The sequence below is a fragment of the Eleutherodactylus coqui genome, chromosome 8 (genome assembly GCF_035609145.1).
Source record: "Eleutherodactylus coqui strain aEleCoq1 chromosome 8, aEleCoq1.hap1, whole genome shotgun sequence".
Lineage (NCBI taxonomy): Eukaryota > Metazoa > Chordata > Amphibia > Anura > Eleutherodactylidae > Eleutherodactylus > Eleutherodactylus coqui.
This window is the reverse complement of record NC_089844.1, coordinates 100,337,828-100,363,934: the sequence shown is the minus strand read 5'-3', so window position 1 is coordinate 100,363,934 and position 26,107 is coordinate 100,337,828. Positions and strand designations below refer to the sequence as shown.

Sequence of the window (26,107 nt, the reverse complement as noted above, 5' to 3'; positions counted from 1 at the left end):
TAAATAGTACAGTTTAAAAAAAAAAAAAAAAGACATAAAATTTGGTATTGTAGTAATCATACTGACCTATAAAAACGGGAATTTTTCTTACCGATAATTCCCTTTCTTGAAGGCATCATGACAGCATACACCTGGAGGTTGCTCACCTGCTGACCTGATGGGACAGGAAGAGGCAGAACATAAAAAGCACCTCCCCTCCACCAAACACCAGTGCGTTCCAAATAACCACAGTGACAGTATACTTAACCAGAAGGTGTGTTTTTATTGGCACCACACACCTTAGACAAAGAAATCATAAGTATACACATTACCTCATGTGTTTAAACCAACAAGGGTAACCGTGTTGGTAGGGGGGGAAAAGCCCGTATGCTGTCATGATGCCTTCAAGAAAGGGAATTATCGGTAAGAAAAATTCCCGTTTTCCCTCCGACATCATGACAGCATACACCTGGAGGAATACCAAATAACTGGCATGGGCTTTTTTTAGGGAGGGATTACTGCTTGAAGCACCTTCCTCACGAAGGTTGCATCCTCACTAGATTTTAATGTCCAGCCTATAAGGTTTAATAACCGTATGACTAGAAGTCCACGTGGCTGCGTTACAAATCTGTTCGATTGAGGGGTGCGCTCTTTCTGTCCAGGAAAATGCCACCGCCCGAGTGAAGTGGGCTTTCAAACCTTCTGGGGGAGGAATGCCCTTGGCCTTGTAAGCCTCCTGGATGGCTCTTCTGAGCCACCTGGCTATTGAATCTCAAGAAGTGGCCTTCCCTTTGGCCTGCCCTGAAACTGAACGAAAGTTAGTCAGTCTTTCTGCAACTTTCCGTTGCCTCAAGGTACGCTAACGCAGCTCTTTTAACGTCAAGATTATGGAACATCTGCTCCATTCCGTTTTTAAAATTTAGACAAAGGCTGGAATGACTATTGGCTGGCCTCCGTGGAATTCTGACAAGACTTTGGGTTGGAGGGAAGGGTCTAAGGAGAATACGATCTCATCGGGGTGCATAGTCATATATGGGGCCCTTTGCGAAAGGGCCTGAATTTCACCCACGCACATAGCCGACATAACTGCCACAAGGTGGGCTACCTTGTACGTCAGCAAGGCGATGGATAGGTCTCTAATAGGTTCAAACGGGGAAAATCGCAGAAGGCCTGAAGGACTATAGTCAGATCCCAGGGGGGAAAGCACCATCAGCTTTATAAATGGATGCAGTCTACTCGCCCTTCTAGGAAATTTCCTGATCCCCTTGTGCTCAGCAAGCGTGAGATCAAAGAGTGCCCTCAAAGCCAATACTTGGGCTTTGAGGGGATCTGGACTCAACCCTTTATCCGGGCCTGACCCATCCATTCTGAAAATTTTTCCCGACTTTGGAATAAATCTTTTCTGTCGAGGGCATAAGGCTCTCGTACATAGTGGAAACCCCGTTAGATGATGGACCTTTTCCTAAGAATTTTACCCGTTCAAGATCCAGACTCTAAGCCTGAACTTGTGAACCTCCAGGTAGAGGAGAGGACCCTACAGCCATTAGGTCCAGTCTTGATGGAAGATGGAGAGGCTCTCCCACTGACAGATCTCAGGAGAGGAAACCAAGGTCTTTTGGGCTAATAAGGCGCTACTAACGTTACTGACAGCCTTGGCCGCAGTAATTTCTTAGGAGTAGCGGAATCAGGGGTAAAGGGGAAAAAGCGCAAGCTAAGTCTCAGACCCAGGGGTGAGAGGGGGCGCCCGTGCCTAAGGCTTGTTTCTCCGAGTCTCGGGAAAAGAGAAGACGGCAATTGGTATTTGCACTTCACGCAAACAAAACTATTTTGGGTGCCCCCTATTTGTCCCGAGTAGGCTAGACACTTCGGGATGGAGTCCCCACTCTCCTGCGTCTACTTTCTTCCTGCTTAGAAAGCCCGCGACTGAATTCTCGGCTCCTTTTATACGGAAGGCCGACAGTTACTTAGTTGTGAGTTCCGCCCATTGAAGGAACCTTCCCACCAAATGCTGAAGTAGAGGATTCCTGGTGGTACCCTGGTGGGGAATGAGTGGCACTGCCATCATGTTATCGGAAAAAATCCTCACATGCTTCATCCCTAAACGGTTTGCAGGCTACGTCGGGTTTCCCAAACCTCATTACGTTCTCTAACGTTAGATAACCTGGATCTCTCATGAGGGTCCTAAGTACCCTGTATATGGCCACCTTCAAAGGTGACCCCTCACCCTTTTGCGCTGGCATCAGTTATCGCAGGATCCCCATTAAAAGGTTGTCTGAGGACAACCGCCAGCGGAGTGAGGATCTAGCCCTAATGGAAATAGGGATTGTCCTGTCAAGTGAGGACTGACTTGTCCCCATTCTGGAGGATAAGTGTCTGGAGATCACAGCTGTGGAACTGGGCCCAGGGAACCACTCCAATGCATGAAGTCATTAGCCCCAGGATCCGCATCGCCTCTTATTGAAACTGTAGATTTTTTATAGAGAGCAGAACATTCTCTAGAATGAGCTGTTTCCTTAGAGGAGGAAGGGACGAACATTGGAGACGAAAATCCAAAATGACTCCTAGGAATTTTTTCCCGGTGTCCGGATCCATATTGGATTTCAAATCATTAATGATCCAGCTCAGACCCTTAGATAGCCGAAGCGTGGACCCCCAGTGTGACCTCAGAATAGTGAGGGGATCTGCCACCAGCAGGAACCCATCTGCTGAGCTATGCCCCCTTTCAGATGGGGGATGATGATAATCCCACGATTGTGCAGAAAGGCTACCATTTCAATCACCCCTTTGGAAAAGATCTGTGAAGCAGAGGAGATTCCAAAGGGAAGGCGCCATTCTCAGCGCAAATTTAGGAACTTTTTGCGAGTTGACATAATTGGGGGTGAGAGAATACTCATCCTTTATGTCAATCGTAGCCATAACGTTATCCCTACCAATCAGGGGGGTTGCGGTTCTGATCGTCTCCATCGGTGGGAGCCATCTGGTTGGGAACCAGAAAGAGAGGGGAGTAAATCCCTTTCCCCCATTCCGTGTTAGGGATGGGGATAACTGCGCCGATATCCAGCACGATCTGTTCACCCCTAAGTAGAGCCTGCTCTAGGGTTGGTGCCGGGATGACGGTCACGGTGGAACCGGAGCCCATACTTGGACCCAGGCCCACACAGTCCGAGGTTAAAATGAATCTATTTGGAGGGCGGGGTACTAGCTCAAATCTTGTACCCCTCCGTCACCTGTGCTTGTGGGATCGACTCCTGTCATTAGGATCGTTTCCCAGCATGTGGTAGGCGCCGTCAGTAGCTATGTTTCTCCAACTAGTGCAGAAGTGAACTAATCTTCTGCGGACATGAAGATGCAGGTTGAGGGACAACAGTAAGAGCCTTACCGCTTCCTCCGGTCTTTCCATTCCCCACTTATGATATAGATGAGGGACATGGAATTAAGGCGCTTTTTGCGGAGTCTGATGACTAGCCGCCCTGAAAGGGTAGGGTACACAACCTATTTTTGGAGGTCATGTCTCTTGACCACTACTTTACCCCTGAATGACCGCCGCAGTGGTGCCGGAAAGCCCGTCCTTGGACCCAGGCCCACGCAGTCTCCGGTTAGCTCCCAGATGAGGTACTTCCCACTGGGGCAACCGGGGCTGGCAGAAGAGATGCTCGTGTTGGATAGGGCTGCCACGCGGGATCCGGAGCAGACCGTTGAAGCTGACCTAGTCAAACCGCCGTAGAGCGAGCCACCAAGGTGGCCGCAGTATTAGCTTTATAATGAAGCTGGACGTGGACCAAGCCTTACGCCTGGTCATGTCTACTTTGTTGCCTTTGAGTGGGACGTATCCTCAGATGGTAGTCCAGTTCTTTTAGTGTCAACATTTGGCGTCTCCTCAAGGATAGCCACTTCATTGTCTGCAAATAAAGGACACTCCTAAAATTCTTTTAGAAATTAACAGAGCTTGATCCATACAATTCCAATCATTAAGGATCAATGGTTTAAGTGTGGCGTTTACAGGGAATGTAGATTTACGTTGTGGAAGAGTGCAAGGTTTCTCTGTTAGCGTTTTTTCAAAAACGAGATATTTTTTCTCTCCCTGCGACACTTCCAAGATCTACAAGATCGAAATCTTCTGCCATGTCAGAGTCGGACTCTAACACTGCCGGAGCAGACCCTCTTGTGGCCCCTAAGGGCCCTGGTTGGCGGTCCGAGAGGTAGGACTGTTTCTTCCCGGACAACTGACTGGATTTCAGACATGGGGGAAGATTTTTCTTCCTGCAGAATTGTCGCTGAGCAGGAAGCGCATAATGTTTTAGAATAGGAGTCATCAAGATTTGTAAGCGCACAGGATGCTTTTTACTTCTCCTCCTAGCCTCCCTAGGTTTTGAGTATCCCTGTCGTATATGACAAGGGAGAGCTCTATTAGTAAGGGAAGTGTAGTGCAGGTGTCTGTAGGTTGGCCCACAGGACCACTTACAGTTTGGCGATTCTCTGGGTCCTCTCTTGGCCGACATCCTGCGCTTGTGGGATCCATTCCTGTCCTTAGAATCGATTCCTAGCGTGAAAAAACAAAACACCAGCCGACTCCCCCTGGTGCAGGGGCTTTAAATTTTGAATCTGGCGCCAAGCCGCACCAGGCCACGCCCCCTTTGTGCGCTCCATCGAGGCCACGCCCTCTTGCGGAGCGTCTGGCGTCACACTCCTTGTGTTCCGCCCGCTACAGCCGGGACCCAGAGATGGCGGTCGCCGCCTGGTTGACGACCGCGGTGGTGCCAGAAAGTCCGTCCTTGGACCCCGGCCCACCCGGAGATGGCGGCCGCCGCCTGAAATGACGGCCGCAGTGGTGTCGGCAGCCCGTACTTGGACCCCGGCCCACGCAGTCCCCGGAAAGCGCCCAGATGGGGTCCTTCCCACTGGGGTTGCTGGGGCTGCCCGAAGAAAAACGCCGCCGCTTCGCCGGTAAGTCCTCCTCCGGCATGGGACAGCGTCGCTGGAGCTCTGCCGTTGCTGTCCTGAAGGGACAGGAAAAACACTGGTGTTTGGTGGAGGGGAGGTGCTTTTTATGTTCTGCCTCTTCCTGTCCCATCAGGTCAGCAGGTGAGCAACCTCCAGGTGTATGCTGTCATGATGTCGGAGGGAAATAAAGTTATCATGTCATTTTTGTTGCAGTTTGTGAGCCTCAAAAGCAAGATGTACTGAAAGATTGCGGAATTATTATTTTTTTTCATTTTACTCCACTTAGAACTTTTAAAAAGTTTTTCAGTACATTATATCATACATTACATAGTACCATTGAAAAACACAACTCGTCCCGCAAAAAACAAGCCCGCATATAGCTATGTTGACGGCTAAAAAAAGGTATTACAATTTTTAAAAACAAAAAAAATGCTTGGTCACTAAGGGGTTAAATAACTTGAAAAGGAGACGCGCCGCTATTATTCAATTTTATCAGTGTAATCAGCATGTTTCAATTTTACCGAAACATAACAATTGCTTTCGGTTATGACATTAAAAAAAATTAAAAACTGTTGCAGTGTAATTGTTCCGTCTAAGAGGGCCTTTAGTCCTAGTACTCCAGTTTATCATCATCATATAATTGCTGTGCTTTTCCTTTTTAATGTAAATTAACCCTTTCCAATCCACTGTCTGACGTCTAAAGACATTCTGATTGAAGGTAGTACAGCTCTGATGTTGGAAGACGTCCGGCAGGGTATTCTTACTGTATATGACTGGCCGCTCTGTTGTCTGGGGCCTCTCCAGCATGTCCCATACCGCAGTACTGGCGCTAGCCAGCAGACAGCGCCATTGTATAATGGCAGAAAAAGAAAGCCCCCTAGGAAACGCTTAATGCAAAATTGGATTGCAAAGGGTTAATGCTACCCTGTCTCTGCTTTGTTGTGTATATGTGTTTCCTCAGCTGTAATCTGACTATAGAGGTGAAGAGGCAGAAGTAGCCTGGAAAGCTTGCACATATACTTTTTCTGGTGAGCCAATAGAGTTGTCACATAGATTTTTCTGGCCAACACGCACGATGCTATTTATGCTCTATATCAGGCTGTAGTATATAAACTGCATCCCTACTATACTTTTGAACCTCAGTGGTTTTTTTGAGACCCCATTGATCTTAATGTGAATGCGAGGTCACAAGGACACACAAGCGATATTGTTGACAACCTCAGATGTGGACAAAAGTCAACATGTAGTCATAGCCTTATTCGGCCACAGCTTACACCCTACTATTGTTATACTACTAGGGCTTCCTACATGCGGCCGAGCGGGATATCGGGCCGTGAAAATCAGACCAACATTGCGATTGTGAACGTGCGAGGTACCTTCGGATGTGAGGAGTTTTTATGTCAAAAACACCCCCCATCACTGCTGGGATGTTGCAATCCTCCGATGCGGCTTTCAGCCACGTCGGAGGATGGGCTGCTGTTTCCCATTGTTTTCTATGGGAAACCTCGCACCGCATTCCCGTGCACGTCACACAGAGTGCGAGGAGTTTTCCTGTCCCATTAAAAACAATAGGGGATGCATTCAGAGGAATGTGAGAATATAAGACAGGACGCAATTTTATCGAAAAAAAAATATTGCTCATGTATTTAAAATAATGGGGTTTATATTTGTGCATCTCGCAACGCACAAATCTTGCATTATTTTCTCGGCCGTGTGAAAGCAGGCCTAAGTGTACGATTCCAGAAACAGAGCTGCATGAAGTTACTGAACAACAGAATGTAAGTGAAGCAGTTTAATTAAAAGGGTTATCCTGGAAGCGCCCACCGGGGTGGAAATCAATGGGAGCTGTGCTCACAATAGGAAGTGCCGGCCACTACACAGGGTTGGAGCAGCACTTCGGCTCTGACGTGGGTGTATCACAGCGGACGCTTCCTTGATAACCCCTTTGAAAAAAAAAGATGTTAAAAATTTGGCATATGCTAAATCTCCATAGAATAACTATTGTCTCCCCTTAACCCCACGGTTTAGCAGAATATATATATACACACGCACATACATACATATAGAATAGGAGTACAATTCAAGCATAAATGATCTCAGGATAATATTTACTTGTCTAACGTCCTGCTGTCATCTTGGTACTCGGGAAGCACACTCAGGTCTGGGGGTGACGCTGTCATAATATTCATGTTTAGATGCAATGCTTCGCCATCGGATCCCACAATTTCTAGTCCTGTTAGGCCAAGGTAATGCAGATCACCCCATGTCATAGTAAAATTTAATTGAAGGCCTAAAAAAAAAATAATTATGTTATTGCATAGTTCTGTAGTCAACTGAGAAATCTGACAAATATATGGAAATAAGTAGAAGTAAGGCAAGATTTGCTCCAGGATCATCTATTCACTTGAATTAGGAGTGACCTTATTCAAGTGCCCACAGCTTTTCGGTGTCTGATTCACTTTTTGTAAGCCAGAATACCAGGAATAGCATAACGAGTGAAATAGGGACAAGGAAAAAACGGCAACTGCATTCTTACAGGGATATTTCTTAGTCATCTGCTTTTCACACTTGTTCTACAGCTCTAATAGTTGGCCATTTTGACTTACAGTATGTTTACATGGCTGCAGGAAAACAACATTTGTGCACAGTGTTAGAAAGTAAAGCATGCCCAATACCATGTGCGGCGTTATTCAATGGAGGCCTATGACGTGCCTCTCCATCAGTGGCCAGGTTATGGATGGACGTATGGTGTTGGCTGCAACTTGGACTGTGTCAAGGAGGGGTTGCATTCTTGACATGTAAAAAGGGTTTCGTGAAAGTGCCCGAAGGAAAAATGTATACGTTCAGCCCACGGCCAGGAATGCTCCCAGGAAGATTGTGGGAGCTGTCAATCCAGTCTCAGTATGGTCCGTACGGGCACAGGGATCTTTAATGAAATCCATTCTGCATTTTCTTTGCCGCCTATTTTGTGCTATGATGCATTACAATGAAGCTTACAGAAGTCAATTGGCTTTAGTCATTGCCATTATTTTAAATGGCCCTTCTAGCCTCCCCCATTGTTTCCAATGGGCAATCTTGTCATTCCTCTGAGTACATCCACTTCCTTTCCTACAGTGCCAACCAATTGTGTGTGGTTAATTTAAACATGTCAATTTCCCCTAAATAAAAGTGTATTTTTATTTGATCTCAACTACTCTGTTCCTTCCTGTAGTGCAAACAATGGAGTTTTCAAGTAGCCACTCTATGGAGTAGTGACTTGGAGACGCAGACTGCATCACTCTACAAAGTGCCCTTCAATTATCAAAACAAAGAAAGGCAACATATTTCCAAGAACCAAAAGAACATTGTCTCGAAAAGCAGTAGGTAGAAGCAAAATGAGAAGAGACACGAGAGCAGTAAGTGCTACTCCTCGTGTAGAGCAATGATGTATTGGCCCATATGCCAAGACAATCATCTCTTGTGAGAAGTCTTCTCCATAACAGAACAGATGGTAATTTGCAGGACCCAAAAACTAAAAAGTTTCTTGAAAAGTTTAGTCAACCGATACTTTATAATTCAGGAAAGGATGATCCACACAAAATACGGGTTTTAGGCAATAGAGATCATATGCTTAAACTGAACAAAGATACCATCTATGGGGAGGACACCCTTGATAAAGTTCCCAATGTGTTTTACCAACTGTACATGTGGCATGCCCAGGTGGGTAACTCATAACCCGCCATGCCTATTATACATCTAACTACAAACAAAGGACATGAACACCTATAAGAGAATGTTTGAAATAATGAAACTATTGATTTAAAATCTGGCACCTCAAAAGGTTTTAGTCAATTTTGGAAAGGCTTGTATGACTGCAGTAAAGATTGCCTTTCTACATGCTAAGGACAAAGGATGTTACTTTCATTTGCATCAGTGTCTCATCAGACAAAGAAAAAATGTTGGCTAAAAGACTGCATATAAATTTAATATCAACATAAAAAATACACTAAAGCCTCTTGCTGCATTGGCTTTTGTGCCAATTGAGGATGTGCGATATATTTTTGATAAGCTTGCCGGCACATTTCCCAATGAAGACTGCCATAATGAGGTGCTCACATACTTCTAGTCTACATATATTGAGGGTGCAGCTAATAGTAATCCTCAGTTTCCTATAAGAATATTGAATAATCATGATACAGCCCTAGAATAGTCACCAAAAACTATAAACTGTTGTGAGCGATTTCACAATGCATTTTCCCAAAGGGAAGGTCAGAGTCAGCTGCTGCTGCACTCCCTCCCCCCTCCCCACTGAGCGGGAACATTGCACAGTGGCCCTAAAAAGATGGGGCCACAGGAGAAAGAGAAAAGAGGATGGTGTGAGGAGTTCCTATATACAACAAAGAGGTATGCCCACATACCTCTTTGGTGTATATAGGAACTCCTGATCTCTAGTTCTCACTATATGCAAATGATCAATTGTTGTATACAAGGGGATGTGAGTATATTGATGAATCACATTATGTCAATTTTTATATATGTTTAGTAAGATGTCGGTTCTTACTATCAACTATTGGAGATATGTAATTCTTCCTTTAAGGCCCATTTACACGGAGCGATGATCGCTCAAAAATCGCTCAAACGATAGTTTGAGTGACAGCTTTGAGTGATCATTTTGCATAAACTATTAAGTAGCTACTCAGCTACTTAATAGCCTATTAGCGTGCAAATGAAGCCTTTAGCTGAATGCAGTTAATAGCCGGAGGGCTCTTATTTGCATTCAGCTCCTTTGTTCTCCGATGGTTTAAATAGCTGAAACAATGCTATCAGCACTACCCGCGGAGAACTCAGCTTGCGGTCCTGATAAGACCACACAATGATTTCAAGGGTGGCTTGAATTTAACGATCCACTAGCAGTACATCATTGCAACGTGTTTAGACGCAACGATTATCACTCAAACGATCGCTTTTGAGCGATCATTGCTCCGTGTAAATGGGCCTTTAGGTCCCTCGCCGGTGAACCAATCATTGGATCATACTCAATAACAAATCGTGAAGGAATTTAAATATTTGGGTGTTGTGGTATCTTCTAAGCCTCAAGACTATATTTCTGCTATTTTGCTTTCATTGGTTTGAGAGTTTAAGGATACGGTCAGGGTCTGGAATTGTCTCCCATTGTCGATAATTGGCAGGGGAAATCTTATTTAAATTTTTTTGATGCCACAACTGCTTAAAATACTTCAAAACCCTCTGGTTTGGATTCCATCATGATATTTTTTTAGACTCCATACAATTTTTAGGAGTTTATTATGGAATAAGAAATCCGCTAGAATTCTATTGGAGACCCTTCAGAGGGATAAACAGTCTGGATGGTTGGCAATTCCAAATGTTTGGATATATTTTTTGGCGCCTCAATTGCAAAACTTGAAGTGGTGGGGAGAAAGAAATGGAATAGGTTAAATGGCAGGTTAGTTTCTAAAACGAGAGGCTGTAGCCCCCCTATGATAGCTATGTGAGAAAGGGATGAAAGGAGGAAAAAAGGCAAATATTTTAATAATAAGATTGTGGAATAAACTTAAGCAGATTCTGCAACTAGATGGATTTACTATATACACCTCCCTCTAGAACCCTAAATTGACAGTTATTTTTTGGTTGGAGAGATTCTCACAATTATATAACAGTAATCATTTTGGTACAGGTACATTCTAAGGATCATTTTTTATAGTTTTTTTTATAGTTTTTGACAAATTAAGAGAGCTTTAGGATATTCCCAATAGTTATTTTTTCCAGTTCCTTCAGTTACAACACTCGTTTGCTGCTCAGGCTCAGTCAGTATCTGTGTTTACGGTTCAACACACTTTGGTGAATTTTCTTGGGTGTTCTGGAGCTACAAGGGGTGTAATATCTTATTTATATAGACAGATGCTTTCTTACTATTTACAGCAGTTCCCAGTAAAAGAAAAATGGTAAAACAATTTAGGCCATATTAGCAAAGATAAATAGGCCAAAGTGTTGCATATGATTCCAATGATATCTCCATCTGAAAGTCAAGTATTGCAATTGTATTTAGTGCATCAAGTTTATCATACTCCATTAAAGTTGTTTAAACTCAGACTGTCTGAAATGTTATACGGGTGGTTCAGATTTAATGCATTTGCCTAGGACTGTGTGAAATTGTGTGAATTTTGGAATGGGGTCCTAGTGATAATTAAAAAAAAACAAGATTTTGTACTTACCATAAGAGCTTTATCATTCATTGGGGGACACAGCTTAAAGACCATGGGTATAGCTACTGTCACTAGGAGATGGACACTAAGCAGAAAAATATGTTAGCTCCTCCCACATCGCTATGTTCCCTCTGCAGGCACCAAGCTAATCAGTTCGTTTGCAAGCAGTAGAAGCAGCCAAGCAGTGCATGCAAAAAATGACAATTAATATAGCGCCACGACAGAAAATATAAAACTCAGAATGGCACCATGTATAACAAAGGAAACCCTTCGACCAGGAAGACAACAACTTAGAGAAAGTAACAACCATAAGTGGGATGGTGATGTCCTCCCAAATGAATGAGATGAGAAAGACACAGCTTAAAGACCATGAAATGTCCGAGAGCAGTTTCTCAGGATGGGAAACAGCCATCTGTAAAACTCTCTGAGGCATCCACAGATGCAAACACATGTACCTAGTAAAACTTTGAAAAGGTATGTATAGAAGACCACGTCGCGACTCTACACACCTGTACCGTCGATTCTGGATGCCACAAGGCCATGCCTCGGGCCATCCAGAATTACAAAAATGGAATCAGAGCGCCTGAAAGAGGCCATCAGAGAGATAAATCTGCAAGGTTTGGACTAGATCCAACTTGTGAAGGACACGTTCTCTTGGATGAACTGGGGCAGAGCAGAAGGGCGGCAGAAAAATATTCTTTTTAAGGTGGACAGCTAATACCACCTTGGACAGGAAAGAAGCAACCGGACACAGCACCACCTTGTCCTGATAAAAGACAGTGAAAGGAGATTTAGCCAACAAGACTGAACCTCCGGCGAAACCTAGCGGATGGAAGCAACCACTACCAGAAAGGCCACCTTATAAATCAAAAGGCACACTGAGGCTTCACCTACTGGCTCAAATGGATGAGACTGCAATGCATCCAGTACTAGATTAATGTCCCAGGGTGATACGGAAAAATGGAATACAGGGATGGCGTGAGCGACTCCCTGCAGAAAAGTACAAATGGGGGACTTTAAGGACAGTGGGCACTGGAACAATATGGATAGGGAGCTAAGGCTTAGGCCTATAGCCAAACCCTTTTGCAGACAGGAGACTGGGTAAGGAAAAAATAGATTATACCTACCCGATAATCGGGTTTCCAGGAGTCTCCACGACAGCACCACTTGAGATTGCCTCCTTCTGATAGGACAGGAACACACTGAGAGGTTAAAAGCTCCCCCCCTTCCCCACTTTCCTCAGTGGATTCTAAAGGACTGCCGGGGTAGGAGCTTAACTTAAATCTTTACCCAACTGGGTTTTTTTTTTTTGGAAAATTATATTCTATAGTTTCTTTTTCATCTTCTTGGGGGGGGGATGTACGGGTGCTGTCGTGGAGACTCCTGGAAATCCGATTATCGGGTAGGTATAATCTATTTTTTCCCCAGTTGTCTCCACGACAGCACCATTTGAGATGTACCAACTAAAGTCTTTTTCTAGGGTGGGATTGCCGCCGAGAGGACTTTGCGGCCGAAGGCCATGTCCTCATCCTGCTGCACTTTTACCCTATAGTGTTTAATGAACGTGTGAGACTTCTTCCAGACTGTGGCTTTGCATATCTGCTCGACCGAAGCTGAGCTATGTTTGGCCCATGAGGACGCTACTGCCCTTGTAGAATGGGCTTTAAGAGCTAAGGGGATTTCCTTCCTGAGGGCCCTATAGGACTCTATAATGGCCAGGCGGATCCACCTGGCTATGGAGCTTTTTGCTGCTTTGCTCCCTTTCTTTTGGCCACAGAACTGGACGAACAGGTTGTTGTCCCGTCTCCAGTGGCTTGTCGCATCCATGTAGCCTAGGACTGCTCTCCTAACGTCCAGGCAGCTTAGGGCTTTTTCTCCCTCGTTTTTAGGCTTACTAAAAAATGAGGGAATTACTATGTCTTGGGACCTATGAAAATGTGATACTACCTTTGGCATGAAGGCAAGGTCTGTTTTAAATACTAATTTGGTGTCCGGGATCCTCAGGAACGGGTGGCGAATGGACAGGGTCTGCAACTCGCTAACCCGCCTTGCGGAGGTGATGGCCACCAGGAAAATAGTCTTGATCGTGAGCATTTTTATCGGTAATGCTTCGATCGGCTCGAATTGTTCCGCTGTCATGGCCCTTAGGGCCCAATTAAGGTTCCAGTCTGCAAAAATATTTATGGGCCTAGGTTGTAGTCTAGCTGCTGCTGTCAGGAACCTGCTGACCCATCTGTTCTCCGCGAACTTTGTGTCACATATAGCGCTAAGGGCTGCAACCTGGACCCTCAGGGTACTTGGAGAGAGGCCCATCTCTAGGCCCCCCTGCAAGAACTCTAAGATCAAGGGGATATCCGGGATGGAGTCCCGGGAATCCCTTCCCTGTCTACATGAGGAAAACCTTCTGCAAACCTTCTGGTAGATAAGGTGGGTCGTCTTTTTCCTGCTGGACATTAACGTTTCAACCACGCTCTCTGAGAACCCCTTGCCTCTCAGTGAGGATTCCTCAAGATCCATGCTGTTAGGTGGAGTCTGTCTATGCCCGGGTGGTTCAGTGGCCCTTGGGATAGCAGATCTGTCCAGGTAGGAAAGATGACTGGGTCCTGGACGCTCAAAGTTGTCAGAAGGCCGAACCAACTTCTCTTGGGCCAGAAGGGGGTCACCAGGATTAGTGTGCATACCTGGGTTCTGAAATGTTGTAAGACTCTGGAAATCAGCGGTATCAGAGGAAAGGCGTACGCCAGGCCCCTCTCCCCAGTCCTGGCCTAGGGCGTCTATTGTAGGACGATCTCCTGGCCGGAGGGAGAAGAAGTTGCTCACTTTGGTGTTCTCCCTGGTTGCGAATAGGTCCAATTGTGGGGTCCCCCATCGGTTGGTCAGGATTCTGAATGCTTCCTGAGAAAGAGATCATTCTCCTGGGTCTATCCGCCTCCTGCTGAGAAAATCCGCTTTTTGGTTTAGTGTCCCCTTCAAATGTGTTGCCGTGATCGAAGGATCCGGCCCTCTGCCCAGTGGAAAATTTTCTGCGCGGTGTTTTGCAGGGCGGGAGACCTTGTGACCCCCTGGTGCCGAATATGGGCGACCGCGGTGGTATTGTCCGACAGTATACTTATATGCTGGTTCTGTAGCGAGTTTCCTAACTGCTGTAGGACCCGCCACACGGCCTGGAGTTCCCTGCAGTTTGAGGATTGGTCTCTTATCCTTTGTGGCCATGGGCCCTGAAGGAACTGGTCCCCCACATGCGCTCCCCATCCCCAGGCGCTTGCATCCGTTATGATGTGCATGGCTGGGTTCTGTATCCAGTGGACCCCCCTCCGCAGGTTCGCTGGGGATGTCTACCAGCGCAGGGATGTTTCCACTGTGTTCGGGATGTACATTTTTGCCCCTAGAGAGACTGTTTTTTGTCCCAAACTGACAGGACTGAGGTTTGCAGGGCTCTGGTGTGGGCCTGGGCCCATGCTACTCCTGGAATGCATGACGTCAGGCTTCCCAGGAGGGACATGGCTTCCCGAATTGTGCACGATTGTCTCCGTAGGAAGGTTTTGACCAGCCGTCGAATCTTTTGTATTTTTTCCTCGGGCAGGCAGGAGCATTGAGATTCTGAGTTGAGTGTTATACCCAGAAATGTTTTCTCTTTGCTGGTATCCAAGCTGGATTTTTCCCAGTTTATGATCCATCCTAGGGACTGGAGAAGTTCTAGCACTATCTCCAGGTGTTTTATTAGGAGTTCTCTGGACCCTACTATTATCAAAATATCGTCCTGGTAGGGCATTATTAGGACCGATTTCTTCCTCAGGTAGGCGGCTACCTCTGCCATAATTTTGGTAAAAATTCTGGGTGCTGAGGAGATCCCGAAAGGCAGGCATTTGAACTGATGGTGCTCTATTCTTCCGCCCATATCCACTGCAAACCTTAGGTATTTCTGGGACCCCTCGTGGATCGGCACGTGGAAATAAGCGTCTTTTAGATCGATGGATGCCATGTAGGCCCCTCTGGGAATCAACTATATTGTTGAGGAGATGGACTCCATTTTGAATTTTCTGTACTTGACGAAGGCGTTCAGAGGCTTCGGGTTTACTATCATCCGATGTTTCCCGCATGGTTTTCTTATTAGGAAGAGCCTGGAATAATGGCCCCGGGTTTCTTCGTTCCGCGGTACGGGGGATACTGCGTTTAACTGTTGTAGCTCTCGAACGCCTCGTCTTAGTAGGTGTAATTGACGTATTTCCTTCTGGGAGGGGGACACCAGTTCTATCCAGTATCCCTGCTGTAGGATCTTTGGGATCCATGTGCTTTCGCAGATCGCGGCCGATTGATCTGCAAAGCTCCCCAGCCTTGCCCCCACGGGGGTGGCATAAGGGTCTCTGCTTTGGCTCCCCCTGGTGGGGGTTAAAAAGGAAATTCCTTCCTCTGCCCCCCCCTTGGGGTAACTCCAGCGGCCCGTCTTGCCCTTGCCTCGGTAGGTCTTGGGCTGTTGCGCTGGGGCCCGGAAGAAGGTCTTCCCTCTCTGCTGTTCTTCTTCTGGGAATCCCCTCTTTCTGTCAGCCGCCTTCTCAAGGATTTTGTCTAAGTCCGGTCCGAAAAGAAACTGGCCGTAGAACAGGAGGGCACATAGTTTGTTTTTAGAGGCTAGGTTGCCCGACCACGACTTCAGCCATAACACCCTTCTGGCCGAGTTAGACCGGGCTGTAGCTTTAGCCGAGAGTTTGACTGTCTCGGCTGCTGCGTCTGCTAAGAAGTTTGTTGCCATCCGCAGGATAGGGAGAGAGTTTAGGATCTGTTCCCTTGGCGTCTTATTTGTTTAAATGCAGCTCCAGCTGTTCCAGCCATACCCCCAGAATCCACGACACGCAAGTGGCTGCGATCCCTGGTCTGAGTATGTTTGCCGCTGCCTCCCATGATTTTTTTAGGAGGCCTTCAGCTTTGCGATCCATTGGATCCTTTAATTGTGCAGCGTCCTCGAAGGGCAGGGTCGTCCTCCTAGCTACTTTGGCCACTGGGACATCTACCTTGGGTACGTCCTCGTAGCTTGCGCAAATTTCATCCTCGAATGGGTACCTTCTTTTTACCCCTCTAGCGGAGAAGGAACCGGCGTCGGGTTTCTTCCACTCTTTTTGGATAATTCTAGTAATATTTTTGAGGACAGGGAAGGTATGCCTACGCCTCTCCCCCAGGCCCCCAAATATCTCATCTTGCAGGGTGCGTGGTTCTCTGGGCTCTTCCATTTTTAGCGTAGCGCTGACCGACTTAATCAGTTCTGTTAAGTCGTCCTGGTGGAATAGGTATTTTTTGTAGTCCTCATCGTCTGAGGACTCCTCGGCCGCCGGTTCCTCTTGTTCCGACCCGATTGAACTCTCGGAGTCGGAAGGCTCCTCGGGAATATACGCCTTTTTCTGGCGCTTAGCCCCTGCTGGCGGCGCTATCTGCTACGTTAGAGCTGATTGAACCTCCTCTTTCACCAGCTTCCTAATGTCCTCCATGAATCCCCCCAATTCCTCTTTGACTAGCCTAGCTACGCACGCCTTGCATAGAGGCCTCTGGTACGTAGCTGGCAGTCTTGTCCCGCACTCCACGCATTTTTTGAGTTTTGTTCTGGGGGGGGGGGGGGGGGGGGGGGGGGGACGTCTTTTTTATCCCCCTAACAAAAGAGCATTTTTTGCGGGTAAACATGCAATTTTCCACACACAGTACATTGGATTTTGCATTGTGTTTTTTTGCCGCACTGGCTACTTACGGCCGCTGTGGCTGAGGTTTCAGCTGTCTCTGGTGCTGGAGCACTCATTACGATACCAGTGCTGCAGACACCCTGCGACCTGTAGTGCTGGTCCACCTTCTGGCTTCTCTCAGGTTCCTTTATTTTGAATTTTGGCGCTCCTGCGCTAAGCCCCGCCCCCTCTGTACGCCTCCTGATTTGAGCGCGATGACGTCATCGCGCTGGACACGTGTCGCGACGCCCCGCCCCCCGCCGTCAAGGGGCTGCCTGGAGCGCCGCGCTCTGTCTATACGAGGAGGAGGACCGAGGCTCCCGCTTTATACCCCCCATGGGCCGCCGCGGGAGGAACCTGGCCCGGGGGCTACCACCCCATGTGGCGTCCCAGAAGTCGTCTGGCTGGAAGGGAGAACAGGCTGACCCACTGCCCTCCGATATGCTCGTGAGTAGGCTTCCGGCTGGCTTCTCCACCAGCCCCTCTCAGAGATCCTGCCTCCTGGCAGGACAGGAAGACACTGAGGAAAGTGGGGAAGTGGGGGAGCTTCTAACATCTCAGTGTGTTCCTGTCCTATCAGGAGGAGGCAATCTCAAGTGGTGCTGTCGTGGAGACGACTGGGGAAAAATCCATTAGATGGAAAATGCGATGTTTGCACTAGAGAAAGAAACTCTTTCAAACGAAACAAACTCGAGGAGGGTTTTAATGCTCTCAACATGGTTTGAATGACCGACTCTGCAAATCCAGGGTTTCTCAAGATGATGATTTCAACCGCCACGCCATTAAACAAAGCGTGGATACACTCGGGTGGAAGAGAGGTCCCTGTAAGCAAAAGAGGGAGGCGCCACGGAGAGTCGATGGACAGAGCTAAGACATCTGTGTAACTAATAATTCAGTCACCAGCAACAGATATCCTTACATCCGATATCAGGAGCAGCGGGTGGCGTTCACTGCCTAGAAAAAGGCCGGGAGTGCAAAAATGCAGAGCCAAGATGGAGGTTGGGTCACACCTCCACAGCATTCACAGGAAAATAAATATAGTTTTGGCAGCATTCCAAGGGATAATTCTTTATTCCTCCATAAAGTACAGTAACTAGCAACGTTTCGACCATTTACAGAAAGAAATACGGTCTTTGTCAAGAGCTTGAAACTTCCCAGGCTCTGCTGATGCAATGAGAGAAACTTCCCAGGCTCTGCTGATGCAATGATAGATCTCAGTGACTATCAGGAAATGCTGGATCCTTACGTACCAATTTAGGTTCTTTAAGTCCAGAATGGGTCTGACGGACCCATTCTTTTCAGGCACTGCGAACAGGTTGGAACAGAACCTGATGAAATGTTGAGAAGGCGGAAACGGAATAGTGACACCCTGAAAGGATAGGTTGTGCATCGTCAAACCAAGGCCCTGGCCTTTGAAGGGGATTTTTAAATTTTTGATTCGAGGAAACATTTGAGGGATTGCGCCAAAAATTCAATGGCGTAGCGCAAAGAAACAACCTACTGAACCCATGCATCTGAAAGATTGGAGAGCGAGGCCTCCCTGAGTAGGGGAAGTTGTCGTCCCCTGCCCCCATCTCCCCCAAACTTGGGGTAGGCAGAAGATTTAGTAGAAGATGACTTTGGGTGTTGTGGTCATGGGTGCCTTTGACCTTATGATGCCCTTTTATTATCCGAGGCTTAGTGACTAAGGCAGTGAAAGGAATAAAACTGACACATTTTCCTCTGTGCAGTTCTCAGACACCTGAATCTGTTCTGTGGCAGGTGGAATATCTTTCCACTGGTAGCCTCATATATGATCTTATCCAGCCTCGCTCCAACAAGACTTGTACCAACGAAGGGAAGGCTTGTCAGCGACCTTTTAGAGGAGGCATCCACATCCCAGGATTTAAGCCACAATGTGCAGCAAGGTTTATTTTGTGCTTTTTCAGCATGGGACCGCTGGTCCCAGCACGCCATGCTGTCCAGGGAGCTGTATTGCAGAGGTTGAAATGAAAAGGTGGTTCTCAATGAACGAGAAGCAGGGGACCAACAGCATGTGCAGGGCCGTCATTGGAGGAGATGAAAGCCCAACCCCCAGCCATGTCATCACTCAGCGCCGTCCCATGGAAGCGGCCTAGCAGGCACAAAAGCCAGGGCATGGCTTTATGAAGCTGCTCAGTGTTCCAGCTGACACAGTGGAACTCTCCCCACGCCCGCTGCAGGCAGTGGCGAAAAGCAGACAGACAGCCACACCAAGGTCACCACAGCGCAGGCACCCACAAGGAAAACACTGCCAGACCAGAACGGTCCAGCAGCCTCTGACCACAGTCGCCTACAAAGCCACACCGGGCCCTTGGTGGCAAAGCCATGCCGAGCAGCGAATTTGGCCCAGAAAAGAAAGACCAAGGAAAAGGCCAGGCCACCCAAAAAGATCCATAACCACAGCAGGACCAAACCCCCATAGAAGATACAGCCCCATGCTCCTACAAGGATGACAAGAGAGAGGCTAGGGGATAAGTGACAATACTTACCTTGGTCACGGCTGAAGAGATTACTTACTCCTCTGATCTGCCTGGACGCTCCATTGCTCGAGCAGTGCTCCCCCCTGGCGCTCATCTGCCTTTAACAAGCAAGGGAGGGGAACCCTATGGCTAGCGGGCAACATTCGAGTGTTAACTTTTCATTGGAGGTTGGGGCAGACAACAGAATGGTTAGCTCCTGCTTCTCTGTTATTCCTCCCAATCCCAACAGTGTCTTAAGACCATCGAGAAACAAGACCTGACTACTACGGACACACACCTAAAAACTGATTAGCTTGGTGTCTGCAAGGAAATAATAAAGTGGGAGGAGCTAACACTTTTTTTTTCTGCTTAGTGCCTGCCTCCTAGTGGCAATAGCTATACTCAGTCTTTACGCTGTGTACTCCATTGATATGGACAAGAAAATATATCTTCTCGATATTGGTCTTAAACCCAGAACTTGTTTATTGGGTATTGTTTATGTGCTTGATGGCATTCTGGGAATTCAGAGAGCATTGCTCTAGGCGTGAAAGAGGATTACTGCCAGATGGATGAAGCCTGCCCCCTCCTCCACTCCCCCCTGATAGCAGGAGATTTTATCATCTAGATAAGAGAGCTCATATCTTTGCATATGTATATATATAGGAAAGGAGGCTGTGTGACAAAATTTGAGGAAATGTGGGGGAGATGGTCTGATATATAAAATGGATAATTCAAATCGAATGCTGGTTGCATTGAGGTATTGTAGAAAAGCTGATGGGATTTAGAGAGGGTGAGGGAGAAAGGTGTAAAGGTGGAGAAGAGTTAGGTTTTTCCTTTTTTTTTCTTGTGTCTACATTTTTTGTTGGGGATGGGGAAGATTATGATTTGCTTAAATATAGTTATGATTAATTACATTTTTGGGTGGGGTATGAAACGTCTTATGCACATTATGCTTATGAATGTATAAATGTATAGAAATTAAGGAGGTAATTGTATTCAAAAATATAGCATCAATAAAAATTATCGGATTAAAAAAAACAAAAAAAAAACGATAGCTCCTGGAAGGAGAGAATGAAAAAAAAAAAAAAAAGACAAAAAACAGCTATGCTGGAAAAACCTTAATGAGAAGCTATGACACTGGATCAAACTACTGAACTGTAAAAGAACTTTCACAAAACAATCAGCTTGACAAGTACGGCAAGACATAAATAGAATCTAAGATGACAGCTAAAGGATAATATAAGCAGATCACAATACTACATAAACGCATGCATTGTTACATGCATTTACACTAATGCACGTATTATCAAATATACTTACATTTACCGATATAAACTCCTGGTATACTGCTGAGAAGATAACGGGGAACAGATGCTACAGTTTTCTGATCAGAAACCTATTAAGACAAAAAAAAGTAGCAGATAAGCAAATTTTCAAGACAATTAAGGCCTTGGTCACTGAATTCTACAAAAAAGGACAAAACAGTGCAGCATGCTGCGCTATTTCGTCTTGTAAAACGTCAAAAGGCCCACAAGAAACTGAGTGGACGCCACAGTAGTCAATGGGATCCATTCAGCGCTGCCATATGACGGTTCAGTTCAGGGACTGGGTTCCTTTTTTCTGCTCCATTATAGAACAGGAAAAAAGAAATCTAAAAGCACTGATGCAAACGAGCCCCTATCCAGTTTAAAGGGGACTTGTCAGGTCCTCACTGAGCATAAAGTAGTGACAGACATGCTCTTTTCACCGGTCTGTCACTTATGAGGGAAGATGTAGTAGCTGTGGAGCACATACATACAGAAGCTGCTGTGGCTGGGAAGAGATAGGTCCTGAATATTCATGAGGAGCTGCTCAATCTGCCCACCCACCGTGATTAAACCTTTTGTCAGTATGCATTCTCATAGCTAGAAAAGTGCCATTCACGGCAGGTGGGCAGGGCGAGCAGGGCCTGATGAATGCGCAGAAGCTTCTGCATGGAAGTACTCCACAGCTACTACATCTTACTTTATAAGTGACAGACCGCTGGAAGGAGCATGTCTATCACTACTTTATGCTGCCCTCCGTCAGTACCTGACAGGTTCTATTTCATGTTTTTACTATATACGGAGATTAAAAACAGAAAAAATGAAAAAATAAAAAATCAGCATGGAATTGATGAAGCAATTACTTTTAGGATCTGTTTACAATGGTCTTATGGCTTCTAGTTTTACAGCATCCACATTAGATATAACAGAACCATTATGATCCATTTGAAAGAAATTATGACCCAACTGACTGACTCATTTTCATGAAGTTTTTGTAAATGCATTCAAATGAGGTTATTTACATTTCTATGACCATAAGGGAATAGAATATTACCATATCGCTAAATCATTAGCTCTAGTATTTAAAACTGGAGATGTGGGACAATGAAATTAATGAAATACACAATTCATGGTTACAGGGTGAAATTTGCAAAAGGCTTCCACACGTTTATTGGGAATTTTTATGACAAACTATCATTACATGGGCCTAAGTACATAATAAATAACTACATTTATTGCGATTTCAAGTTTGTCGCTTTCTCTTCGCCTGCCGTTTGTATTGCATCTCTGGAGTGTCTCTCTTGATAGTCCAGCAGCAGTCTCCTAACATTGCCGGGCTCCATTTGCTTTCGTACATTTGCTCAATGGCAGCAATGTCCTGATGGACTCGTTCACCGTGTTAATCACCGACGGCTCCACAGTGTTCTGGGAAGATGTCAAGGTGGGCATGGAGAAAGTGAATATTCAGAGACATGTGAACCCCAATCTTGTGGTAGCACATGAGCATCTCATTCACCAGCTCTTTGTAATTGGACGCACGCTTGTTTCCCATAAATCCAGAACAAACACTCTTAAAACTGTTCCACGCAGCCTTCTAGACAGCCTGAAGAACGTCATGGAACGGATTGTCCTTGAAAAGCTCCCTAATCTGTAGGACAACAACCTGACACCCCCACTTTCTTGTTGCAGGCTCTTTACAAAGTTTTTCATTAGTCTTGCTTAGATGTGTAGTGGGAAAGGGGGGTGGTGGAGGGGGGGGGGGGTAAAATCTTCTTAGAATCAACCAATGGTTCATTTTGTACATTTTTGGTACCAGGTTGAAGAGTTTCTCTTGCAGGCCAGTCTTTTTTAATGTAATGAAGCTCATTAGCCCAACTGTCCCATTGACAAATGAAGCAAGAATACTTGGTGTATCCCAACTGCAATCCCATTGTCCACAACCGACGCTTGTAAAATAAAAACTAGAACTAATTATCAATTGTATCTGTCATTTTTGCTTTTAGCAGCATCAAACTAATACAAATTAGCTACTTGTCAATTAGTAATTGTCAATTTACAATTTTGTTGTTGAACAGTGTAATGAGTCCATTTGGTTTCGGTCTTTTCTTCACAGCATAGAATAGTGCCGCATGCTGTGCTATTCTAATAGTCAAAATGCAATGTAATAGAAAAAAAACCTAAAGCATGCATGGACAGAGCTTAAAGGGGTATTCCAGTGATTCAACCTGAAAATTATATTCTTTATAAGGCAATAATATGTAATTTTGCAATATCTTACAAGGCGTTTTACAAAGCTGCAGAGATTTCTTTACCTGTGTTCTCTCACCCTGCTTAGTTCTCCATTAGTACCCAATGGTTATGACCTGTACGCTTCGCTGTTTTACTGGTCAGACAGGCTCAGTGCCTTCAAATTCTGTAATGATGACACAGTTTGTACAGTCATGAACATGCCCTCCTCAGTAACTGGCAGTGGGGCATTGTGGGAGATGTACTTTTTGTACACCATGGCGGCTATTTTATATAACAGTGTGGAAAACTGAAGTTGGCTGGAAAGGAGCGGTGGCGCAGGTCGGCCAAATAAAGTCACGGGAGCTCAGTTTCATCATATAGATGGTTGCTTGCAATAATGGCATTAAGTGGAAAAGTTAGGGAAATTTTGAAAATATTGCCCAGTCTCTGGAATACTCCTTTAAGCATATGTAAACGTGGCTGTTTCTTTTCAAGAACTAGTCTGAAAGAAACCATAGTGTATGTTAAACTCAATCTTGCTTTCCTTCCATGTTGACTTATTTACTTGACATATATTCAGATATTTTTGTAAAGAAGGTTGCAAGGCGTGAAGAAGAAGGATCTGTGACTGACCTCTGGCTCACTCTGCTGTGTAGCCAGACCGCTTGCTAAATATGGACTTTGCCTTTGAAATGTATTAGTAAATAGAACTTTTTATTATCCGTTTTGCTTTAGTTGATCTTCTATACATTCAGACCTTGACTAAACTGAGGAGTACTTGTAGATTAATTAATGATCTCAGACAGCGCGTGACCAAAAGACTGATGTCACTGCACGAGCTAAAAGGCCTAATAAGTTATGCATATGTTAAAACGGGTGACTTTTGGTCACCTGACTTCAATGCATTTGTCTTAAAAGACTATATATTCTCTGGCTGTTTGACAAATAAACTGAATCATTTGCGATTTACTTGTATTACCTCCTAATATGGACCAGCAAGTATATACATATTGCACTACATTTCACTAACAAAACTAACAAATAACTTTTTTATCTAGCGGACACTTTCACCGTGCTTCTGCACTGGGACTACATTAATTAAATGTACAGATAAGAGCCTTATTCTTACACTTATATTTGTCCTTCCTTATGCAACAACGGTAGCCCGTTGGGCAGAAAGGAAGTCTACTATCGTGTTTGTGCCAAAGAACCCTGACAGAAGGTATATTCTTGCTGTTATTTGTGTAAATTTAACTTCTGTAATTGTTTGAAGTGAATAGGATTGTCAAATTGTGAAATGTTGTTACTGTTGTGTTTGCAGTGTGATAGTGACATGGAGGGGAAATAAGGTGTTGTTTGAATGACTCGTCCCCTGACCAGTAAATGCAAGATCTGACTGCTAGCTGTGGAGATTGGCGAGTAATTAAGTGAATTACTATCTGTGTAGTGTTACCTTATTTTTGAACAGAAACCGTAAGCCCTATCTGCTAACCCTTACTGCCTGGGAGTGCTTGGTTTGGATGATGATAGTTCTTGTTCTGACTGAGGATCTTGAGATCTGAACTAGAGAGAATTTTGTTGATTGTACTTGGAAGTTTGCTTATTGCCCTCATGATAGGGATTATGTGAAAGACTGTTATTGACTAGTGTAATGGAAACCCTACCACCCACTTAGCATAGAATAAGTGTGTCAGCACTAAAGGCCCTTTTACATGCAATCGTTATCGCTCAAAATGTGTCCAAACGCCTTAAATGAGCGATAGTTGTTACATGTAAATGCAGGCATCGTGCACTTTTCATCTGAATGATGGATTTCAGTTCACTTAAAATCCATCCTTCAGCCGCTGAAGGACTGAGCAAATACATTTCATTTGAATGTATTTCACTCATCTTTTACTAAACTGCAGGATGTTCTCCCCGCGACACGTTTATACGAACCGCGAGGAGAACTATGCAATCTGCTGTCAACCATGAGGACAACAATGCAGCTGTATGGACAGCTGGGTGTTTAAACACACACTGTACTCTGCAAACAACTCCTAAAGGTTCTTTTATATGCAAATAAAGATGATAAAGTGTTAATGGCCATTAACACTTTATGCAAATAGATTGCTAAATCTTTCAGTCATTTGAAAAATTATCTTTGCGTGTAAAAGGGCCTTAAGTCTTTCACGATTACAACAGATAAACAAGGTAAAAAAGACCTGTGGTGTGTTGCGAGTTGCGGGAGAAGGCATTTTGTCGTTTTTACCGATTAGGAGCAGATATTGGCGCTGCAGAGGTATTGTTCCATTTTCCTTACTTGCATTTTGGTAACACTAGCATTTGGCAGTGTTTGTCATCCGAAACCAAAGGACTGGAATGCAGTTTGCCATTTGGTTTATTTGCAGCAGGAAGTTGCAATACGGTCTCAGTTACCAATATGCAGCATGTAAACTTATTTTTTCTTGAAAGCAGACCTGCCAGCATCCCTGACATGTCTGCTGTAGTTAATACTGCCATTCCCCATAAAACAACAATTGTTCAGCATCTGCTTTTCTCATAACTCTACATTGTGCTGTTCTATTATTCCTCCTGGACAAGTATAACTAAAATGACAAGTTTTATAGTTCCCCTTGATCTTCTGACACATCATACATATCTGTCAGAAGGAAATGTCAGAGCCTGGAAGCCCATTTAGTACCACTCAGGAATTTCACACAGTAGAAATCTTTGACATATCCTAAACAAAGGATTTTGATATAAATCAATAGCAGTTTGCTCAGGATGTGTCAGATATTTCCAACGATGATAATCTTAGTAGTGTCCAAAGGGTCTGGCTGCTTTAAAGTTTTTGAAATCAGCGGACATAAAAGCTTTATGGACCCCCATGATGTGATTTTCTGACATGTCTTTATGGTACTATATGCTAAAATGTACATTTTAAGTGGATTTCGCCTTTAGGGAATGTCAGATGACTTTCTATAAACCCTGAACATTATAATAATCCAGGCCCTATAAATTAAACAGGACCCGTCAGCACTCCTGACATGCCTGTTCCAGTAGATACTTGAATCTTTCTCTATATTTCTGTGTTGTGCTGTTCCTCTGTTGTTACTCTTAGAAGTGTATTCATAAATTGACAAATCAACCCTCTCGTCCAAAAGCGTAAACACTAGAGATGAGCGAGCATACTCGCTAAGGACAATTACTCGAGCGAGCATTGTCCTTAGCGAGTACCTGCCCGCTCGGAAGAAAAGACTCGGGTGCCGACAGGAGGCGGGTAG

At 45.2% G+C, this 26,107-nt stretch overlaps 1 protein-coding gene across 3 annotated transcripts in view; it reads right to left on the bottom strand.

Moving 5' to 3' along the window:
- Window positions 1-26,107, bottom strand: part of KATNIP (katanin interacting protein) — a 227,168-nt gene that overhangs the window by 103,978 nt on the left and 97,083 nt on the right. For all 3 annotated transcript variants that reach the window (XM_066576139.1, XM_066576138.1, XM_066576141.1), the window contains exons 18-19: window positions 20,629-20,704; window positions 7,033-7,210 (exon numbers count right to left, since the gene is read on the bottom strand). In XM_066576139.1, coding sequence (XP_066432236.1) covers window positions 7,033-7,210; window positions 20,629-20,704 — 254 coding nt within the window. The remainder of the gene's footprint in view (window positions 1-7,032; window positions 7,211-20,628; window positions 20,705-26,107) is intronic.